Source organism: Xyrauchen texanus, chromosome 42 (genome assembly GCF_025860055.1).
Source record: "Xyrauchen texanus isolate HMW12.3.18 chromosome 42, RBS_HiC_50CHRs, whole genome shotgun sequence".
NCBI classification, from domain to species: Eukaryota; Metazoa; Chordata; class Actinopteri; order Cypriniformes; family Catostomidae; genus Xyrauchen; species Xyrauchen texanus.
The window spans coordinates 2,766,130-2,783,746 of record NC_068317.1 but is presented as its reverse complement, the minus strand read 5'-3'; the positions used below and the strand labels follow the sequence as shown (position 1 = coordinate 2,783,746).

Sequence of the window (17,617 nt, the reverse complement as noted above, 5' to 3'; positions counted from 1 at the left end):
AAGAGTTCTAAGCCATGAACCAAACCAACCAGCTCTGAGGTAATTCACAACATTGAAACTTTAATTAGATGCAAATAATACAATAATCAAACAAAAAGGTGCAAGGCTGTGTTCCTGACATCTATAATGAGGGAATGAACTACAATCCCATGAAGCAATGCGAATTATGTAATCCTAAAATCCTTAAAATGAAAAAATATAAAGCTATTGATTTAAATTTGTTGATTGTGAGAATAGAAACAATATATTTTTATTTTTATTGCAAAATACTTTGACTTTTGCAAACATAAAAGTAGTTTGAAAGTGTAAGGAGGGCGACTCGATTGCATCATTCACAGTGTGTCATGGTCGCTGCAAAGCTCTTTTGTTGTGCTTTGTTTGCTGCAACTCACTGATTGGTGGATCTTAACCTCCAGGATCATGGGTACTGTAGTTCTTCATCAATTCTTCATCAGTAACATCAATTAACAACCTCTGAGCTTTTATAGGTTATCGTTAAAAAAACAAATGTTCTATGGAAAGAATTAATGGTATTTTTTACTTCCGGAACCAAACTTTTGCACTATTCAGCTAAACTTGTACTGAGAACTAAATTCTTTTGCATTGAATCAAATCTTTTGAATCTGTTCACCAAACAATGTTGTTCAGATTCCTTCACTGATATCGTTCAGTGACACTTCTTGTAAGCAACAACATTATACCAATAAGGTGGTGACCAGTGAGTGACACACAGTCACACTAATTCATTATTTAGTAAATTACAACTTGCTAATTCTATAACAATTCTATGTTTCAGTGTTAGCTTTGTGCAGTTTGGTCTGTAAGACGCTCCAAATGGCATTGAGTGACAAATCTTGTGCTGCTGAGTCTGAACACATTCATTCCCAAGTTTATGCAGCCTTGACAACAAAAGCTAGAATTATTATTATTATTTTCAACTGGGCTTGACTTTTACCAAGCTATAGAAAATGAACAACAATAACCTAAACAAATACGTTGAATAGGAATAGATGGAATACAAAGATGTTTTACAAATTAAGAGAAAATCTACAGAATTCGGCAGAATGGATGTAAACATGGTCAAATTTGTTAACCAGAGCTAGATTAAACTCTTATTGATAACAGGTAGAACAATCAAATTATCCAAAATATTTAATAAACAAAGATTTTACAACCAAACATCCAAAAATCCTCCAAGAAAATGTTTATTTAAAGTGGTTAAAAGTCATATTTGTCTGGAAATCAAAAAAGGGCATTCACATTGGAACAGTTCTTGACTTACAGCATATTAAATACACAACACACATGTGCGAGATGCTACAAAAAATGTGAGATGTATCGCAACAGTTGAAGACATCCGTCTAGCACATGTCCACATACATGTCCTGTGTGAATGGCCCATGAGACAAAGGTTAACTGGTGGGTAATGGCAGTGACGTGCGGTGATGTCTTAAAGAGGCTAGGCACTGAGTTATGAAAGCCAGATTACCTGATTTATTGTTTAAGCTAATAATACGTAATAACAGTGAACGTTACGCACAAGCGCGGCATATCAAGAAATGTACAAATCAGGATGTATATCGTGTACTCTCTCTCTCTCTCTCTCTCTCTCTCTCTCTCTCTCTCTGTCTCTCTCTCACACACACACACACACAAGCACGTAAACAGTGAACGTTACGCATTTATCAGATCCTTCAAAACCTCTCGGTTTTCCTTTACATTGTGGTAGGTTATATTCAGCTTCATTTGCTCGTCAAGTGCAAGGTCGATCCGAGATTTTCCAAAGGTTTTCAGTGTAATTTGACACTGGATGTGAGCTGACAACTTTTCATGCTTGGTTAAAGCTGCGGGCAGGTTGTTCAAATCACAATATCCCGCTGAAGTCCAAACAGTCTGACTGGTTGAAAAAAGCAGGCAGGGATAGCAGTACAGCCACTGATTGTTAGCACAGCCACATAGCCAATCTTTTCTTACATACCAATCAGTTTGAAATGATCGGATAATTTTTGGGCACTTTTGCTGAACTAGTCCATCTAAGGCTGGCGTAGACCTCCCTCTTGCAATTAACTCATATTTGGAATTAAAATCGAGCTAGGAAAAATGTCTTAATTCCGTGATTACGGCCGGTGCTGTCATTTTGATTTTGAATTTGGCATGTACGCTAGCTGTGGTGTAATGACGTTAGCTACGCAAATGTCCAGGAATATCTCGATTTTAATTGGTCCATGTCTGATACGTAATGGAGATGATTACGGGCATAACATATTTACGTCAAAAGGCACAGCAGATTTGTGCTTTTTGCCGTACATGTTAAGAATACAGGATCGAAGTGCGCATGCGCAACATGGGTTTTCCGCTTGTCGTCTGCAATGAATGGACCGTAAAAGCACTGCTTATTCTACCATTTGTTTTTAGTTGATTATGCGTAACTGCTACATTTGTCATCATAACGTCTAAACAATTGGAATAACACACATATTGCATATATAAATCACAAGAATAAAAAGTTAAAATACAAATATAAGTTTATTATTTAATAAACATTTTATTTTTGAATTTTGGCAGGGTAGGCAGTGCCTACCCAGACCGCACGTCAATGGGTAATGGTTACTATGTTCCCCTCGGTCAGGTGATTATGTGCTCAGAGACCCAGCTGGCAGTCCCAGAGGAATAGTGAGGGTCACTCTCAGGTGGAAATACCCCTTCCAGTCACCTGAGACACCCTCAAAACAAAGAGAAAGTGAAGGACCAAAGAATGAGAGGATTATGCCCAGCACTGAGGTACCACAGCGACCCATTGCAAAGCCCAGGGTAAGTGTCTATGAAAGAGAAGACAATGAAAGTAAAACAGTGAATGCACTGTAAGTGACAGCCCATTTCATCCACAGCTCAAACAAGCAAAAAAGATTTTCCAATTTCACTTTATATTTTGAGAGTGCATAAATTATTTAAGAAATAAATATGAAATACAGATGAAAACATCCTGGTTACTTCCATAACCTCCGTTCCCTGATGGAGGGAATCAGACATTGTGGTATGCACGCCCCTCCTTTATAAACGTACGTTCAGAGGAGTGGCATGCAAATACCACTCACCAATTCCCATTGGCCTTTCCATAAAATATCAGAGATGTCTCAGGCCCCCAAGAGTGACCCCTAGTGTCACTTCATCGACACAATGTCGAGTGAGTGACAGATAGGGAAATGTAAATATAAGTTATATGTAAATATTTTTGTACGGTGGTAAATACAAATTACCCTAAGGTACAATGATCAATCTGCATCCGTTTGTTCCAAAAATCTAGTTATCTGTGTATATAGGCAGCATTTTAATGCATTATAGGTGCTCCCAATGCAAAGTCTCTTCCAACAGTTAAGAATATGTTGCACAAATATGCTGCCCCCTAACATACCTTCTCTTGGCCAAATTTTTAGGCAGCTTTCCAAATATCCCTGACAGAGAAAGCAACCCCATAAAATTGACTATTTTACATATTATTTGTGTTTATTAGCTTAAAACATGCTAACACTTTTGAATGCAAACTAAAATCAACTGTGAGTCGAGTCTCGAGTGTGGTTTACATGAGAAACACAGGGTTTGTTCCAGAATGTAGTGAGCTGCCTTACTGTGCCCTAACTGCTTAGGCAGCTGTCTTCTATGGCAGCACCCAAACTGAAATGCCAGCGCACAGGAGATTCAACTCACAACAAATTTCAATACAAGTGACAGGAGAGGAATGACACAATAATCTAAAGAGCATAAATACATACAGCACACACACATTTTGGGTAAAATAGACAGTTTTCTATCACATGAAACTTTTATTTGAAAATACTTTTTGGTATTACATTTATTATAAGTATACTTATAATGGAAATTTCTCTCGCTCTGTCTGCCATCTTGTATTTATTTTTTCACCGAACATATCACAGTGCTTTCTGGGATCGCCTACCTTTGGAAGGATACATACCATGCTTCCTTTTTGAAACTGTCAAACACAAGATATCGTATGAGGCAGCATAATTAAGATACCTTCCTTTTGGAACAGCCTTCGCATCAGGAGTACACCTATGATGTCTTAAAGTACCGCCTCTGGAGGATGCTCACTATGTTTTGGAACAAAACACTATTTGTATGACTGATGAGTCTGCCTAAGTAGAGCATTCCAAATCGTTCACTTATGAGGCTTCATATCAGTTAAAGTGCTGCCTTGGAAAGATGTAGCTAAGGTAGTCAATAGACAGTAAGGCTACTCGCTAGGTTTTGGAAAAACAAAATCAAAATGTAATAGAATCTGCAAAATGGCAGGTAAAATATCATTAATATATACTCTGTCAGCATTTGAGTTGAATATATAATCTACTCTACAAACTTACTCATCATACTTGCCTTATTCACTCTATGATCCAATGCTTTCAGTCTCAGCTACGGCATCCCCCAGTCCATGGACCCAAGACCACTGAGCCTCATCCATCCACACCCATCAGAACCCCTGAGAGAGGCTCAGCCACACCCCTTCAATCACAGTCTAGTTCAGTCCAACAATCAAGGGTAATTAGACGAAAACAACACTGCCCTGCAGCATTGCCCATTCAGGACAAAGTCAAACCCACAACATCAGCTTACCTGACTCCTGCGATGTCTGTCAAGTTACCGGAGTCAGATGGAATTATAGAGTTCAGAGCATCAGTGTCGGAGCCGAGCACCCCTCGCAGCCAAAAGAGCTCTCAGAGTGACTCACAAGTACAGGTAAACATATACATGTAATGCAACAGGACGATTTAGTGCCTATTAAGTATTTAAATCGTAATTAAGTTTGATTACCAGTGTTGGGGAAGATACTTTAAATTATGAGTAGCTTGGCAAGCTATAGTTTCAAAATCGATAAACTACTACATTTCATTATTTTAGCATGTGCAGGATATGAATTAGAGATATCTACAATTTTCACATGTTAAAATGCTATTGTTGATAATTTGGTTTTCATTAGTGGCACTGTTAATGTCAGATATCTTTAATGTAAGTTTAACTGCTAGATTACAGTAAGATACTCTTCAATTTATTGATCTGAATCAATTTCCAAATATCAAATATCAAATTCCAGATATCAGAAATATCAAATCTAACATCATGTTAAAATTGATTAAATTAGCATTTTTACCATAGTTGCAATATAATTGTTGATATCAGGAATGGATATTTGTACTAGAAATAATGTCATTATTGATATCAAAAATCTTAATTTCTACTAGTATCAGAGTTGATATGTCTATTTGGAGTTTGAACAAGTAAGAAATGTATTAAATATCTATAACCGTGCTTTGAACAGGAGCAACCAACATAATTCTAAGAGTGAAAATGAAGTTAAAGATATCATGAAATATAGATTTTCCTTGAAATTCCATTTTTGAAACCAAGAATGTACAAGTAATAATCTCACTTTTGAGATCTAATTATTTCACTAGTGCAAACCTTATTACTGACATCAAAAATGAGCCCTGCGTGTCTCTAGTAGTTATTCCATTCCTGATGTCAAGAATTGAATTTTATATATATAATTCATATCCTGCAGATTATTAAATGTTGGAAAGGCTTTTGATAAACTACAGCCGAGTTACCAATTTAAAAACTACAGGTGAACTACAGGTAAATTACCAAAACTAGTTAACTAACATTGACGCTATTTAAGTTCATAGTAGCTTTTTTTAAAATGATGTAATTTTATAATTCAAGGTCTATTTATCTGGCATAACAAATTTGGATCTCATTAAGGGTGACAGCATTAAATGTATAATATATATTTCTATAAAACAAACAGATACATTTGCGCTTAATAATAAAAAAGAAACCTCAAATTAATTTAACTGCATTTTTAAATCTATTACACAAGTCTGAATAATTCAGTAAAGATGTGTTTAAAAGTGAATCTGCAATTGTCCCTCTTTCTCTTTTGAAGAAAATTGAGATGGAGGAACAAGATGATGAAGAGGATGAGACAGAAGACAGAAGTAAGAACTGTTCTCAACAATCACAAATTCATTACAGAAGTTATAAATCAATGGTCTAAAAACTCTTTTAACTTCCTGTCCAAAACAGCTCAAAGTGACATTGATGCTCTTCAGTCGGATGAATCAAAGGATTCAAGTGGAAGTGATGTCATCGTCATTCCTCACCTATCAAAGCCATGTAAAAAGGTGACTCAAACAGTTCTCTTATAAAAATCTTGCTTAAAGTTGAAAACATATACAAAATAATACTAGTCATTTAGGGCAAAAAATGACTGTATTGCTGTGGCGGTAACCTCAGTACTCAAGGGGGCGATAGAGTTACCATCAAATGTTGTCACTCGGGTAGCAAGCTATAAAAATGTCAAAAGTGTACTAACTCTAACTGTTTACAGCAAGATTCTCTTCAAACTTGTGCTCCACCATGACAGTAGTTGATCTGAAAGAGAAAAACTGACCACAGAAGATGACTCATTTATATATGTTGCATTATGATTTGTGGTCTGGCACATTTTGGAACAGAACAACGTGTGAAATTGAAGTTGTGTATCTAGAAGCCACAGACTTTTTTATATACAGTATATTGAGATGACAACCTCTGTGGCTCTACAATGGGTAGTAACGGTCAACTAGTGTGTTACAACAGTCATATAAGAGAAGTCACTGTTTGTGGATACCATATAAATCAATTGGGAGAGATGTATAGTGAAATCTACCTGTCTCAAAATCCTCCGTGACTTCTCTTATAAACAGAAATTGTATCCTAGTACATTGTAAACTCCACACATAGTTCATTCCAAAATGATTGTATAGCGTAAAACATGTTGACGATTAGCAGAAAGGCGGTCAGTTCATTAAGTGTTGAGATGTTTCCTCACAAAAGCAGTTTATTCAGCACACTGAAGCATTTCCTCCATAGACATCCATTCTAAAAGATCGGCCTCTTGTCTCCTCACCAGTGTACCACCATAGAATGTCTATGGGAGTGTCACATTATGCTATTTTAGGCTAAGCTTGTAGGCTCCCCTATTAGAAGGGCTCTTCTAGAAGTGTTTGCATTCTCTTATTTGCGTCGAGTAATTTGTTGGCCTTAAAGAGGGAAGAGTATGTACTACAGTACATAAAATCAAACATTTGTCTTTGTGTCTCACAGGGAGACAGACTCAGAGTGGAAATCCTGTCACTCTCTTTTAATCCCTTCTCTAATGTTGCACGTGACCAATCAGTGCATCAAGTCTATGTAGAGTACCGCCTCCTTGGAATCCCCATGGAAACAACAGAAACCCCCATGTCTCTGCGCAAACCAACAGAGGGGGAAGAGATACACTATAACTTTACAAGAGGTGAGTAAAGTGAGGTGAAATTAGCCCTAGACTGTGTCCAAAAACAGGTGTGACACAATAAATGCAACACTGTTTTGTCAGTTTCTATTTCTGTCACATTATGCTCAATAGCTCCACCCCCACTGAAATCTTGCTTGTCCAAAATCCCACTCCTCATAGCTTTATATAAAACATAAAATATGCTGATGAAGAATAATTGCACATTGATCCATAATTCTAAGACGTACTGTCCTCTCTTTTTTCACACATTTTCCCCTCTCATAGTGATCCATGTGGATTCCATGGAAGCAGCTCCTCTGAGACATTACCTTTACACCATGCTGGAAGGCACTGACCCAAACCACGGCAGGTAAAGAGATACTTTGAAACGGATGGAAAAGCAACCAACAACGAGAGATAAAATAACAGTGAACAACAATATCATGTTATTACAATTTAAGGTTTATAAAGGAAATCTTCGAACTCTTTAATGCACACCTTGAGTCTTTAGAGATCAGAACATACCTCTTTAACAAAAATGGATCAACAAAAAGCCTGATAGTGTAAAAATTTCAAAACATTTCCAAGACAATTAGAAAAAAGTAAGGGATAATGTTCATTAAGCCGGTCGTTATAATAAAATAAAAAGGGTTCATTTTGTGATAATTACCGGCTTACTACATCATCCCACTTATTAAGCAGCTAACTAACAAATAAAATGAATTAATAAATAAAAGGATACTAAATAAAATTTCCATTGATATTATGTTATTATGTGAGAAGAAATAAATTTTCTCTAGAAACAGCACATTTCCACCTTCTGTTTGTGTCAGAGTTTGCTGTTGGTGTTTATTTCAGGATGCAAAGTCCTCACCTTTTGGCAAAATTTGCAGTTTTGAAACTAAATTTAGTCACTTTTGTGATTAGTGCAGATCCAAAGGGGTTTCTTTTAGTTACATAATACCTTATAATTTCTGAGCATTCTGAGACCCCAGTTATTAAACTAATGTATATTCACTGAGAACACAGTGAACACCTTAACATAAACTAGCGTTCTTATTCATTTCTGCAATCAAAGGAAATGCCATTTTTTCTCCTCAAAATACATGTATTAAATGTTTATTAGGCACATCTCCTGCTTTCTGCAACACTTGTAATGTGGAGGGCGTGGTTGGATAGCAAAACAATCAAGGGGTGACGGGTTGTTTTAGAAGTGTCTGCCTGCATCCTGCAAGACTACGACAAGGCATGAAAATAACTATTAGGGCACTTTATGCTCTATAACTATTGCTCCGTCATCGACATGATATCACTTTAAACCCCCTAGGGGCATTTTACAACCTTCCGTAGCCCCAACTTGCAACAGTTGATGTCACATTCATTCACTGTGTTTGTTTTGTTTACTTGGAGTCCAGCAGCAAACCCTACACCTACACAAATATGAAAAAAGGAAAAGTTTGTAAAATTATTAAATATACTGCAACTTAAAAATTATAATCAATGCAATAATACCACCGTATCACTAAGAGGAGAAATGTGATGAAAATAACTGGTTAGTTTGTGTGCCAACTGGAGAAAACAAAACAGAGAAATTTATAATTTCTCCATTTATATCTTTGGTTTAATAATATATGTGCAGCCGGTGGATTGCAAAGACACAAAACAGATACAAAAATACATTTTGAGGTTTTATTCAGACATGTAGCTATTGTCTGTAAAAATAAAAAAATAAGAAAATACAGAAACTGAATTACGGTAAAGGCCAGTCCTCACATGTATGCAAAACATGGTCAAACTCCCCAAATGCATTCCATATGCATCCCAAATAATCATCAAATGATGAACAAAACTGGGAGCTTTCTTGCTCAATATACAGTTGAAGTTAGACATTTACATAAACTTACATTGAAGTCATTAAAACTAATTTTTTAACCATTCCACAGATTTAATATTAGCAAACTATAGTTTTGGCAAGTCATTTAGGACATCTACTTTGTGCATGACACAAGTCATTTTCCAACAATAGTTTACAGACCGATTGTTTCACTCTTAATTGACTATATCATAATTCAAGTGGGTCAGAATTTACTCTAAGTTTACTGTGCCTTTAAGCAGCTTGACAAATTCCTGAAAATAATGTTAAGCCTTTAGACAATTAGCCAATTAGCTTCTGATAGGATGTGTACTGAATTGGAGGTGTACATGTGGATTTATTTTAAGGCCTACCTTCAAACTCAGTGCCTATTTGCTTGACTTCATGGGAAAATCAAAAGAAATCAGCCAAGACCTCAGAAAAACAATTGTGGACCTCCACAAGTCTGGTTCATTCTTAGAACAATTTCCAAATGCCTGAAAGTACCACGTTCATGTGTACAAACTATAGTATGCAAGTACAAACACCATGGGACATGCAGCCATAATACTGCTCAGGAAGGAGACACATTCTGTCTCCTAGAGATGAACGTAGTTTGGTGCGAAAAGAGCAAAACAATCCCAGAACAGCTAAGGACCTTGTGAAGATGCTGGAGGAAACAGGTAGACGAGTATCTATTTCCACAGTCAAACAAGTCACATATTGACATAACCCGAATGTTTGCTCAGCAAGGAATAAGTCACTGCTCCAAAACCGCCATAAAAAATACAGACTTCAGTTTGCAATTTCACATGGGGACAAATATCTTATTTTTGGAGAAATATCCGCTGGTCTGATGAAACAAAATGTAACTGTTTGGCCATAATGACCATTGTTATGTTTTGAGGAAAAAGGGTGAGGCTTGCAATTCAAAGAACACCATCCCAACTGTGAAGCATGAGGGAGGCAGCATCATGTTGTGGGGCTGCTTTACTGCAGGAGGGACAGGTGCACTTCACAAAATAGATGGCATCATGAGGAAAGAAAATTATGTGGAAATATTGAAGCAACATCTAAAGACATCAGCCAGGAAGTTAATGCTTGGTCGCAAATGGGTCTTCCAAATGGACAATAACCTCTAAAATTTGTGGCAAAAAGGCTTAAGGACAACAAAGTTGGAGTGGCCATCACAAAGCCCTGTCGTCAATCCGATAGAAAATTTGTGGGCAGAACTGAAAAAGCATGTGCGAGCAAGGAGGCCTACAAACCTAACTCTGTTACAGTAGTTCTGTCTGGAGGAATGGGCCAAAATTCCAGCAACTTATTGGGAGAAGCCTGTGGAAGGTGACCCAAAAGTTGTGACCCAAGTTAAACAATTTAAAGGCAATGCTACCAAATACAAACTTCTGACCACTGGGAATGTGATGAAAGAAATAAAAGCTGAAATACATCATTCTCGCTACTATTATTCTGATATTTCACATTCTTAAAATAAAGTAGTGATCCTAACTGACCTAAGACAGGGAATGTTTTCTACGATTAAATGTCAGTAATTGTGAAAAACTGAGTTTAAATGTGTTTTGCTAAAGTGTATGTAAACATCTGACTTCAACTGTATGTTGTCACATGTCTTACACAAGAGAGTAACGCAGACAGATACACTTGGGTGGTTTTGTGCTCATGATACGCAGTTTTCAGTGGTTCACATGAATTTTGAAGGCAAAGTGCTGTAGGCTCACCCATTCAGGCAATTCAAAACAAAGCATCTTGGAGCATCTTAAAAGTTATTATACAAACTTTAAAATGTGACACAATATCATAGAAATAGAGGTCACCGCATTTCTTCAGATATTGTTATGTGCATGCATGCCAGTGCAGTGGCCAGAAAAAAGCTCCTGGTGAAAGTGAAGTAAATATGACAGAAATATATTACTGTTGTTTAACACAAATCCTCAAAAAAAGATTCATTCATATTAAAATTATAAACTTGACTGCACAATAATAAGTTACATTTAACTGGATTATAACATAAGTGAGTGAAGTTTTAGTTTTTGCACACCCTGTTCATTCACAATTTTGTTTTAATAAAAATATGTAGGTAAATATTACTACTTTATTTCTGTATTTTTGTATTGGTGCATATCAAATTAAATTAAACACCATTTTAGCAAAAAATATGGATAGAGTGGGTGAAATGAGGTCCCGGGTCACTGAAGACCCAAAGAATGCATTTAAGAGTTACTCTTAATCTGTAGGTTTCTATCCTCTCATTATAGATTGAAGTTCACAGTGGTCAGTGAGCCAATGAACGCGCAGGATGAATGTGAGGATGTCGGATATGCCTACTTGGATTTACGGAAACTACTTCTAACTGGACATGATGTTATTGAACATCAAATCAATGGTGAGTTTCGATAAATTTGAAATGCTAGGAAGTATACTTTAAAGAATAAATTCATGTATTTTACGGAAACATTCTTAAACAATTGAATCTCTGTCCTTCCATCAGTTATCAGTGTGGATGAAGAGGAAGAAGTGGTGGGAAAGCTGAAGGTATCTGTTGAGGCTGCACAGGCCCTTACTGGAATCTATCAGGAATATCATCAGACTGAGAAGAGTGATAGAAGAGTACTGAAAAACAGATCAGAGGAGGAGGAGATGAAGAAACATGATGAGATGCATGTGCTTGATTTTGATGTTGACAGTGATTTTTACTGAAAATCTTGAATCTTAAAATATACTCCAACATGTGGCAAGCACAATCCAATAAGAAGGAAGTGAATTGTAGACTGTGCAAAGTAGAATGGTGATGAAGTTTGATAAGGATAACTTTATATATTTCATATAAGAAAAGTGTGGCTGGATATATGCTAAGGTTTCATTAAAACTGTGCTTTTCCAGCTGTGCTGATTCCAGCTGTCTCACTCTTGTATCTTCTGAAAAAAGCTGAATAATAAACAACTCAGGTGAGCTGTTTGTGTTTGACTAATTTACTCAGTATCATTCAGCAGCTGTATGTCACACCAGATCACCTAACATGACAGCATCAAGGAGATACCGGCTGACCTTCCACTCAGACAACTTGAACCCAAGGCTTTTTATTTTCTTCATTATGAATGAAGAAAGCACTGAGCCAGCCAAAAAATGCTGCCTTCAAGTGCACCTGGGAAGCTCCAACATCCATGATGTGCATTCTTTATTACGACATCATATGCATTCTAGTTGGATACAAAATACGAAGGAAGTCAAACTTAAACAAATTCACAATGGCACATGGCAGCAAAAAGTCTTTTTTTCTGTTGTACTGGTGAATAAGCATATACTCTCGCATCACTTTTACAAAACCTTTATGGTTTATTAATGCGTGGTTAATTTGCTTAAAACAAACATGAAGGTTGAGTCATTAGTAGATGTCAAATATATCAAATTAATATTACTGAAATAAAGCACTGACACTGAAATGTCTTGGCAAAATCATTGCTTCTATCATCTTTCATGACAACACGTCCCTTCCAACTCGGTAACTTGGATATCACCAAGAATTCCAAGTTTCCATCTGGAAGATATAACTTGGACATTCATGTGTTCAGAACTCGTAATTACGATATTTCCGGCTCCACTCTTCTTTTAGAATAACCCACCCCCAAACCTCACATTTCTTTCTAAACGGGTGATTCTTGGCCAAAAAAAAGGTGCAAAGTGGACGAAACATTATACCCATAGTGAGAAGTCTGTGGAATAATTTTGTGGCTGATTAAACCAAGACTACTCATATTGCCAGCTAACAGTCAATATTCTTTGATACTTTGTATACCAACAGGTTACATTATAAGAAATACATAAAAGTGGAAAACCCTCCTTTTGCATTCAGTATCAGCAAACACCTTTTGCATTCACAGGTCAATCTTGACCCGGTGGAATTTGAGCTTATAAATCATACACAACCCAATGGTTTTCATCTAAAACTATATTGTAAGTCATTAATAAGTTATTAACTGTTCATACATTTAAAAAGATAAATGACAAATATAAAAGTTACTAATTAATATGCATTTCATTTTAGAATATCAATTTTATCAACATTTTTATCAACATTTCTGTGAAATGTTACTGAAATATATAAACAAAATGAAACATTTATATTAACATCTAATATGTGAATTACTAGTTATCTGAATGAATTTCCTATTACTTATAACTGCTCAATAAACATAATCAAAACAACTGTACAACTCAAGTATACAACATTAATACGTCTTTTTTTAAGCTAAATCTATTCTATTTACTCTCATGAACTGTCAAATGTTGCTAGGTGTCTACTGTAAGCTGCTTCATCATCAGATGGCAGCATAGTAAAATGTGGACAGTTTCCTCTTTCAAAGCTCTATTCAGACTAGTGTGTGCATGAAGTTTTGCTCTCGCCACACCCCCTTTAGACAGTAGTCCCTTTGATTTAATTTATTTGTTATGTTTGTTACATCTGTCATGTCTATTTTGTACAGGAATGTGCGTGACTGTATGTGTATGTGTGTGTGTGTGTGTGTGTGTGTGTGTGTGTGTGTGTGTGTGTGTGTGTGTGTGCGTGTGCATGCATGTATAACAGATGCAGTCCCAGTGTGAAACAAAAAAGTATGTGTGAGTGTATGGGAAAGTAAAGGGTTTATAAGAAAATATAGATGTACCAAGAAATCTTCATAATATTATGTGTAAAGCCACAGTTCTTGCCCAGGTCAAAATTGACTGGCGAACGCAAAATATGTAACTTTATATATATATTTATTTTATGTTTGTCTGTAACTGCATTCACCTAAATTAGCCTTTCAGCCAGACTGCGATGCTCCTCACTGAATGAAACCTATATCGACTTGGTCAAAGGAGGGAAAACACTCTCTTAAAAATAAAATATATAAAAAAGAACTACATAGAAAATGAATTAACCACTAACAAAAGCCTTCGTCAGCCAAAATCAAAGAATAATACATCTAAGTGTGTTTTCTCAGATAATGCAGGATAACTTCAAGGACTTTAACACTAAAACTTAATTCATACAAAATAACTTTGTTTAATCATTGACCCACAACACTTACTTAGTTTATTAATTTTAACCACTAATAGTTCTAAACATAAATAATTAATGTTGGCATTATATTCATTCATTATCTGTTAAAGCATAAGTTCATGTACAGCTGCTTTGAAACAACACCTTTTGTGAAAAGCGCTATATAAATAAATTTGGTTCCTGTACTAAAAATGATGTGGCATTTAAAAAATTACTATCAACCTCTCCCGGGTCAAAAATCACCCAAACGCAACATAAGGGTTAATTACCTGTCAAAAATCCTAAATTCCAATCTGAAGCTGTAATGTCAAGTGCTTTGTTGTTAAAGAGAACAGCTAGCATGCTGATGATAATGAGATTTGTATGCAATACATGCTGTTTTCTCCACGTACAATATGCAATAAACTATTACAGATATACATAAAACATGTAAATGACTGGAATTGCAACAAGTATTTCAAAAAAAGGAATTGCCTAGCATTCACTTCTGAAACTGTCTCAAGGTTGAATGATTATGGGTTATCTCAACTCATTAACTCAGGTATCAAAACAAGACAATCAGTTGTAATTATTATTTAGGGTTAGGTTATTTTCCAATAGGATTGGAAGGCAGAGCACAATCCCTGCACGGCACAATCTTTTTAAAGCAGTATGGTGTTTTTCAACAGCCTCTTATTTCTGGGACAATAACAGTGATATGCCTCTCAGATTCAATGCAAACAAGTCTCAGCTTCCACTTTGTTCTATGTCAGATTTTACATCTACTGTGACAATAAAATTTTACAACAAATCCGTCTTGTTTTAATATGCAACTGGCTTAACATATATAGTACCTATATGTATTTTTGTCTAGACACTCTTAAAAATAAAGGTTAGGAAGATGGCGGCATGAGTAGTCCATTAGTTACTGCTCTGCATATTTGAGTTTGCTCTAATTAACTATAATCTACAGTATTGTGAAGTATGCAGACGACACTCGATGACCTGGAGAATCATTCGTGGATAAATAATATCAGAATGTTTGGCATTCCTGAACATCCAACAACATTTATTGAATCGCTCCTGCTTGAGGTATTTGGTGAGGAGAGTTTCCCCAAACCTCCGCTAGATAGAGCGCATAGCTCTTTGGCTCCCCCGGCAAAAGAAAATAAACCTCTGAGATCTTTCATCATCCAGATGCACCATTTCCAGATTAGAGAACTGATTCTGTGACTATCGAGAGAGAAGGGGCTGTTATCAAACAGAGGCACTCAGATTCATTTCTACCTGGACGTCAGCGCCTTTATGGCCAGACGGAGGGCAGCATTTAACCCAGTCAAATGTCAACTCTGTGGAACTTGTACTGCTGTTCTGCCTGCTTTTCCTTGCCCAGCTGAGAATAACCTACAATGGAGCAAAGCACTTTTCTATACAACACAACAAGTCACAGAGTTCATTTGGGTGAATTTAACCACTGAGGAGGTAAATCAAATGAGGTATTGCAAGATTACACATAAGGGTTGTTTCACATATAGTACGTTTTAAGTTGATGCAAATTACCTTTTGGTGTTCACAATGTAAGTGGACATAAAAGATGTAGCGTGTGCTGGCAATGACAGGCAGACGAAGACGATATTTGAGGCAAAGCCTGGCGAGATAGGGTGTGGGGCATGGCCTGGAGAGACAGGTCATGGAGCATGGCCTGAAAAAACAGGGCATGGAGCATGAGACCAGGGCGGAGCCAGTGGAGGTGGAGCCACGAGAGGCTCGAGAGGTGGAGCCAGTGGAGGTGGAGCCACGATAGGCTTGAGGGGCTGAGCCATGGAAGGTGGACACAACCGGCCATGACGTGGAGCCCTGGCTCGGCGGCCATGATGGGGAACCCTGGCTCGGTGGCCATTGTAGGAGTACATAGTTCCTCATTAGCCTTTCCGACAGTGAAAGTAGTACCACTCATCCGCAGGGCGAAGTTGATGTATTGCACCAGACTGAAGGTACTCCGACCACCAGACATCAGAGAGAACACCGGCTCATTCAAGCCTGCCCAGAAGAAGTGTATGAGGGTGATCCTATTAAACCCAACCTGGTTGGACAAAGCGCAGTAGTCTTCTACTTATTCCTCCAGTGGATGATGCCCCTGACGTAGGCACATGAGATGAACTGCTCCAAGTGCTCTCCGAGCGGTATAACGTGTATATGTGAACAACCCAAGTGGTTCCAGAGCCCCCTAAAATGACCCAAAAGCGAACCTCCTGATACAACAAGAACAGAATATGAGTACGGTTCATTTGTCTGAGTACGGTTCATTTGTGGGTCCTTTTGTGGTTCGATTGATTTGAGCGGTGTGAAAGCGAAAAGGTACCAGTCCGCTTTGTATTTTATGAAATACGTATCTTGTGACATGCCATACATAGCTGCATTAACATATTTAATTATCCAGTCACAATTTACTGTCCACATATAGGAATTTTAAGCGACTATAGATATACCATGATAACCATTACGTGTTTTGTGTCTCATATTCCATTCTTGTTGTATTATTTGAGCACCTAAAATGAACGGACCCACAAAAATGCAAGCGAGGAATTTTATAGTTTCACTTTAATTTGATTTACACAATGGCAAATGTTCTTTGCTCATACAAACTATGTAAATGACACGCAGGAGGAGAGGCTTGCTTGCTCCATTACTCTCGAAATGATAGGTAAAGAAACATATTTTCAAATGCACATAGAATTTCAAATGTTTTCCTTAATGCGAAATAAGGGCTTGGTTTTATCTGAGAGCCTTAACATACTGTAAGATAGTGAAGAATATAGGAAAGAAATACAGTATACATTATTAATATTGTATAATGTAATGTAATTTGTGGTGTTGTCTGGGTTTCATTAATGATATAACATATAAAATATTACTTTTTATGTAATTCTATCCCTGTGCAATAATTTTAATGAAAATTCAATATTTTTAAAGCCTTAAAAATAATCATATAGTCCCATTTTATTATATGATTTCAAGTTAATATCCATAACTTACTCCTTAAGGTTCAGGCCAATCTGTCATAAGCATACGTACACCTTAAGAAGTATGACAATTGCTTATCATAATAATCAAATTATGTATGAAAAATTATTGTCAGCTTAAGGAGCTGTGGTGTGAACAACAAGGGGTCTGCGAAATGACGTGGTTGCTTCAGAAATTGTGCTTTTCATCTCATATTTGCTTAACCTTTTAGAAGATTAACCTTTAAAACCTCATATGTTTGTCAGAACATTTCACTCGCTTTTAGTGCCACAGAGTGGACATTTAACTCTGTACTGCTCCGAGATGTGTAATGAACCACATCATTTATTTACACACACAATACATTCTTCTCTAGCACTCTTGATAGTGACATTTC

General features: G+C 36.7%; 1 protein-coding gene across 1 annotated transcript in view; it reads left to right on the top strand.

The window, feature by feature from the left end:
* rpgrip1 (RPGR interacting protein 1) overlaps positions 1–12,135 on the top strand; it is a 39,286-nt gene extending 27,151 nt beyond the window's left edge. Inside the window, exons 18-25 of the mRNA XM_052115119.1 lie at positions 2,630–2,811; positions 4,420–4,749; positions 5,957–6,008; positions 6,097–6,194; positions 7,159–7,348; positions 7,613–7,697; positions 11,456–11,583; positions 11,689–12,135. Coding sequence (XP_051971079.1) covers positions 2,630–2,811; positions 4,420–4,749; positions 5,957–6,008; positions 6,097–6,194; positions 7,159–7,348; positions 7,613–7,697; positions 11,456–11,583; positions 11,689–11,897 — 1,274 coding nt within the window. The 3' untranslated portion in view covers positions 11,898–12,135. The remainder of the gene's footprint in view (positions 1–2,629; positions 2,812–4,419; positions 4,750–5,956; positions 6,009–6,096; positions 6,195–7,158; positions 7,349–7,612; positions 7,698–11,455; positions 11,584–11,688) is intronic.
* Positions 12,136–17,617: the final 5,482 nt, after the last annotated feature.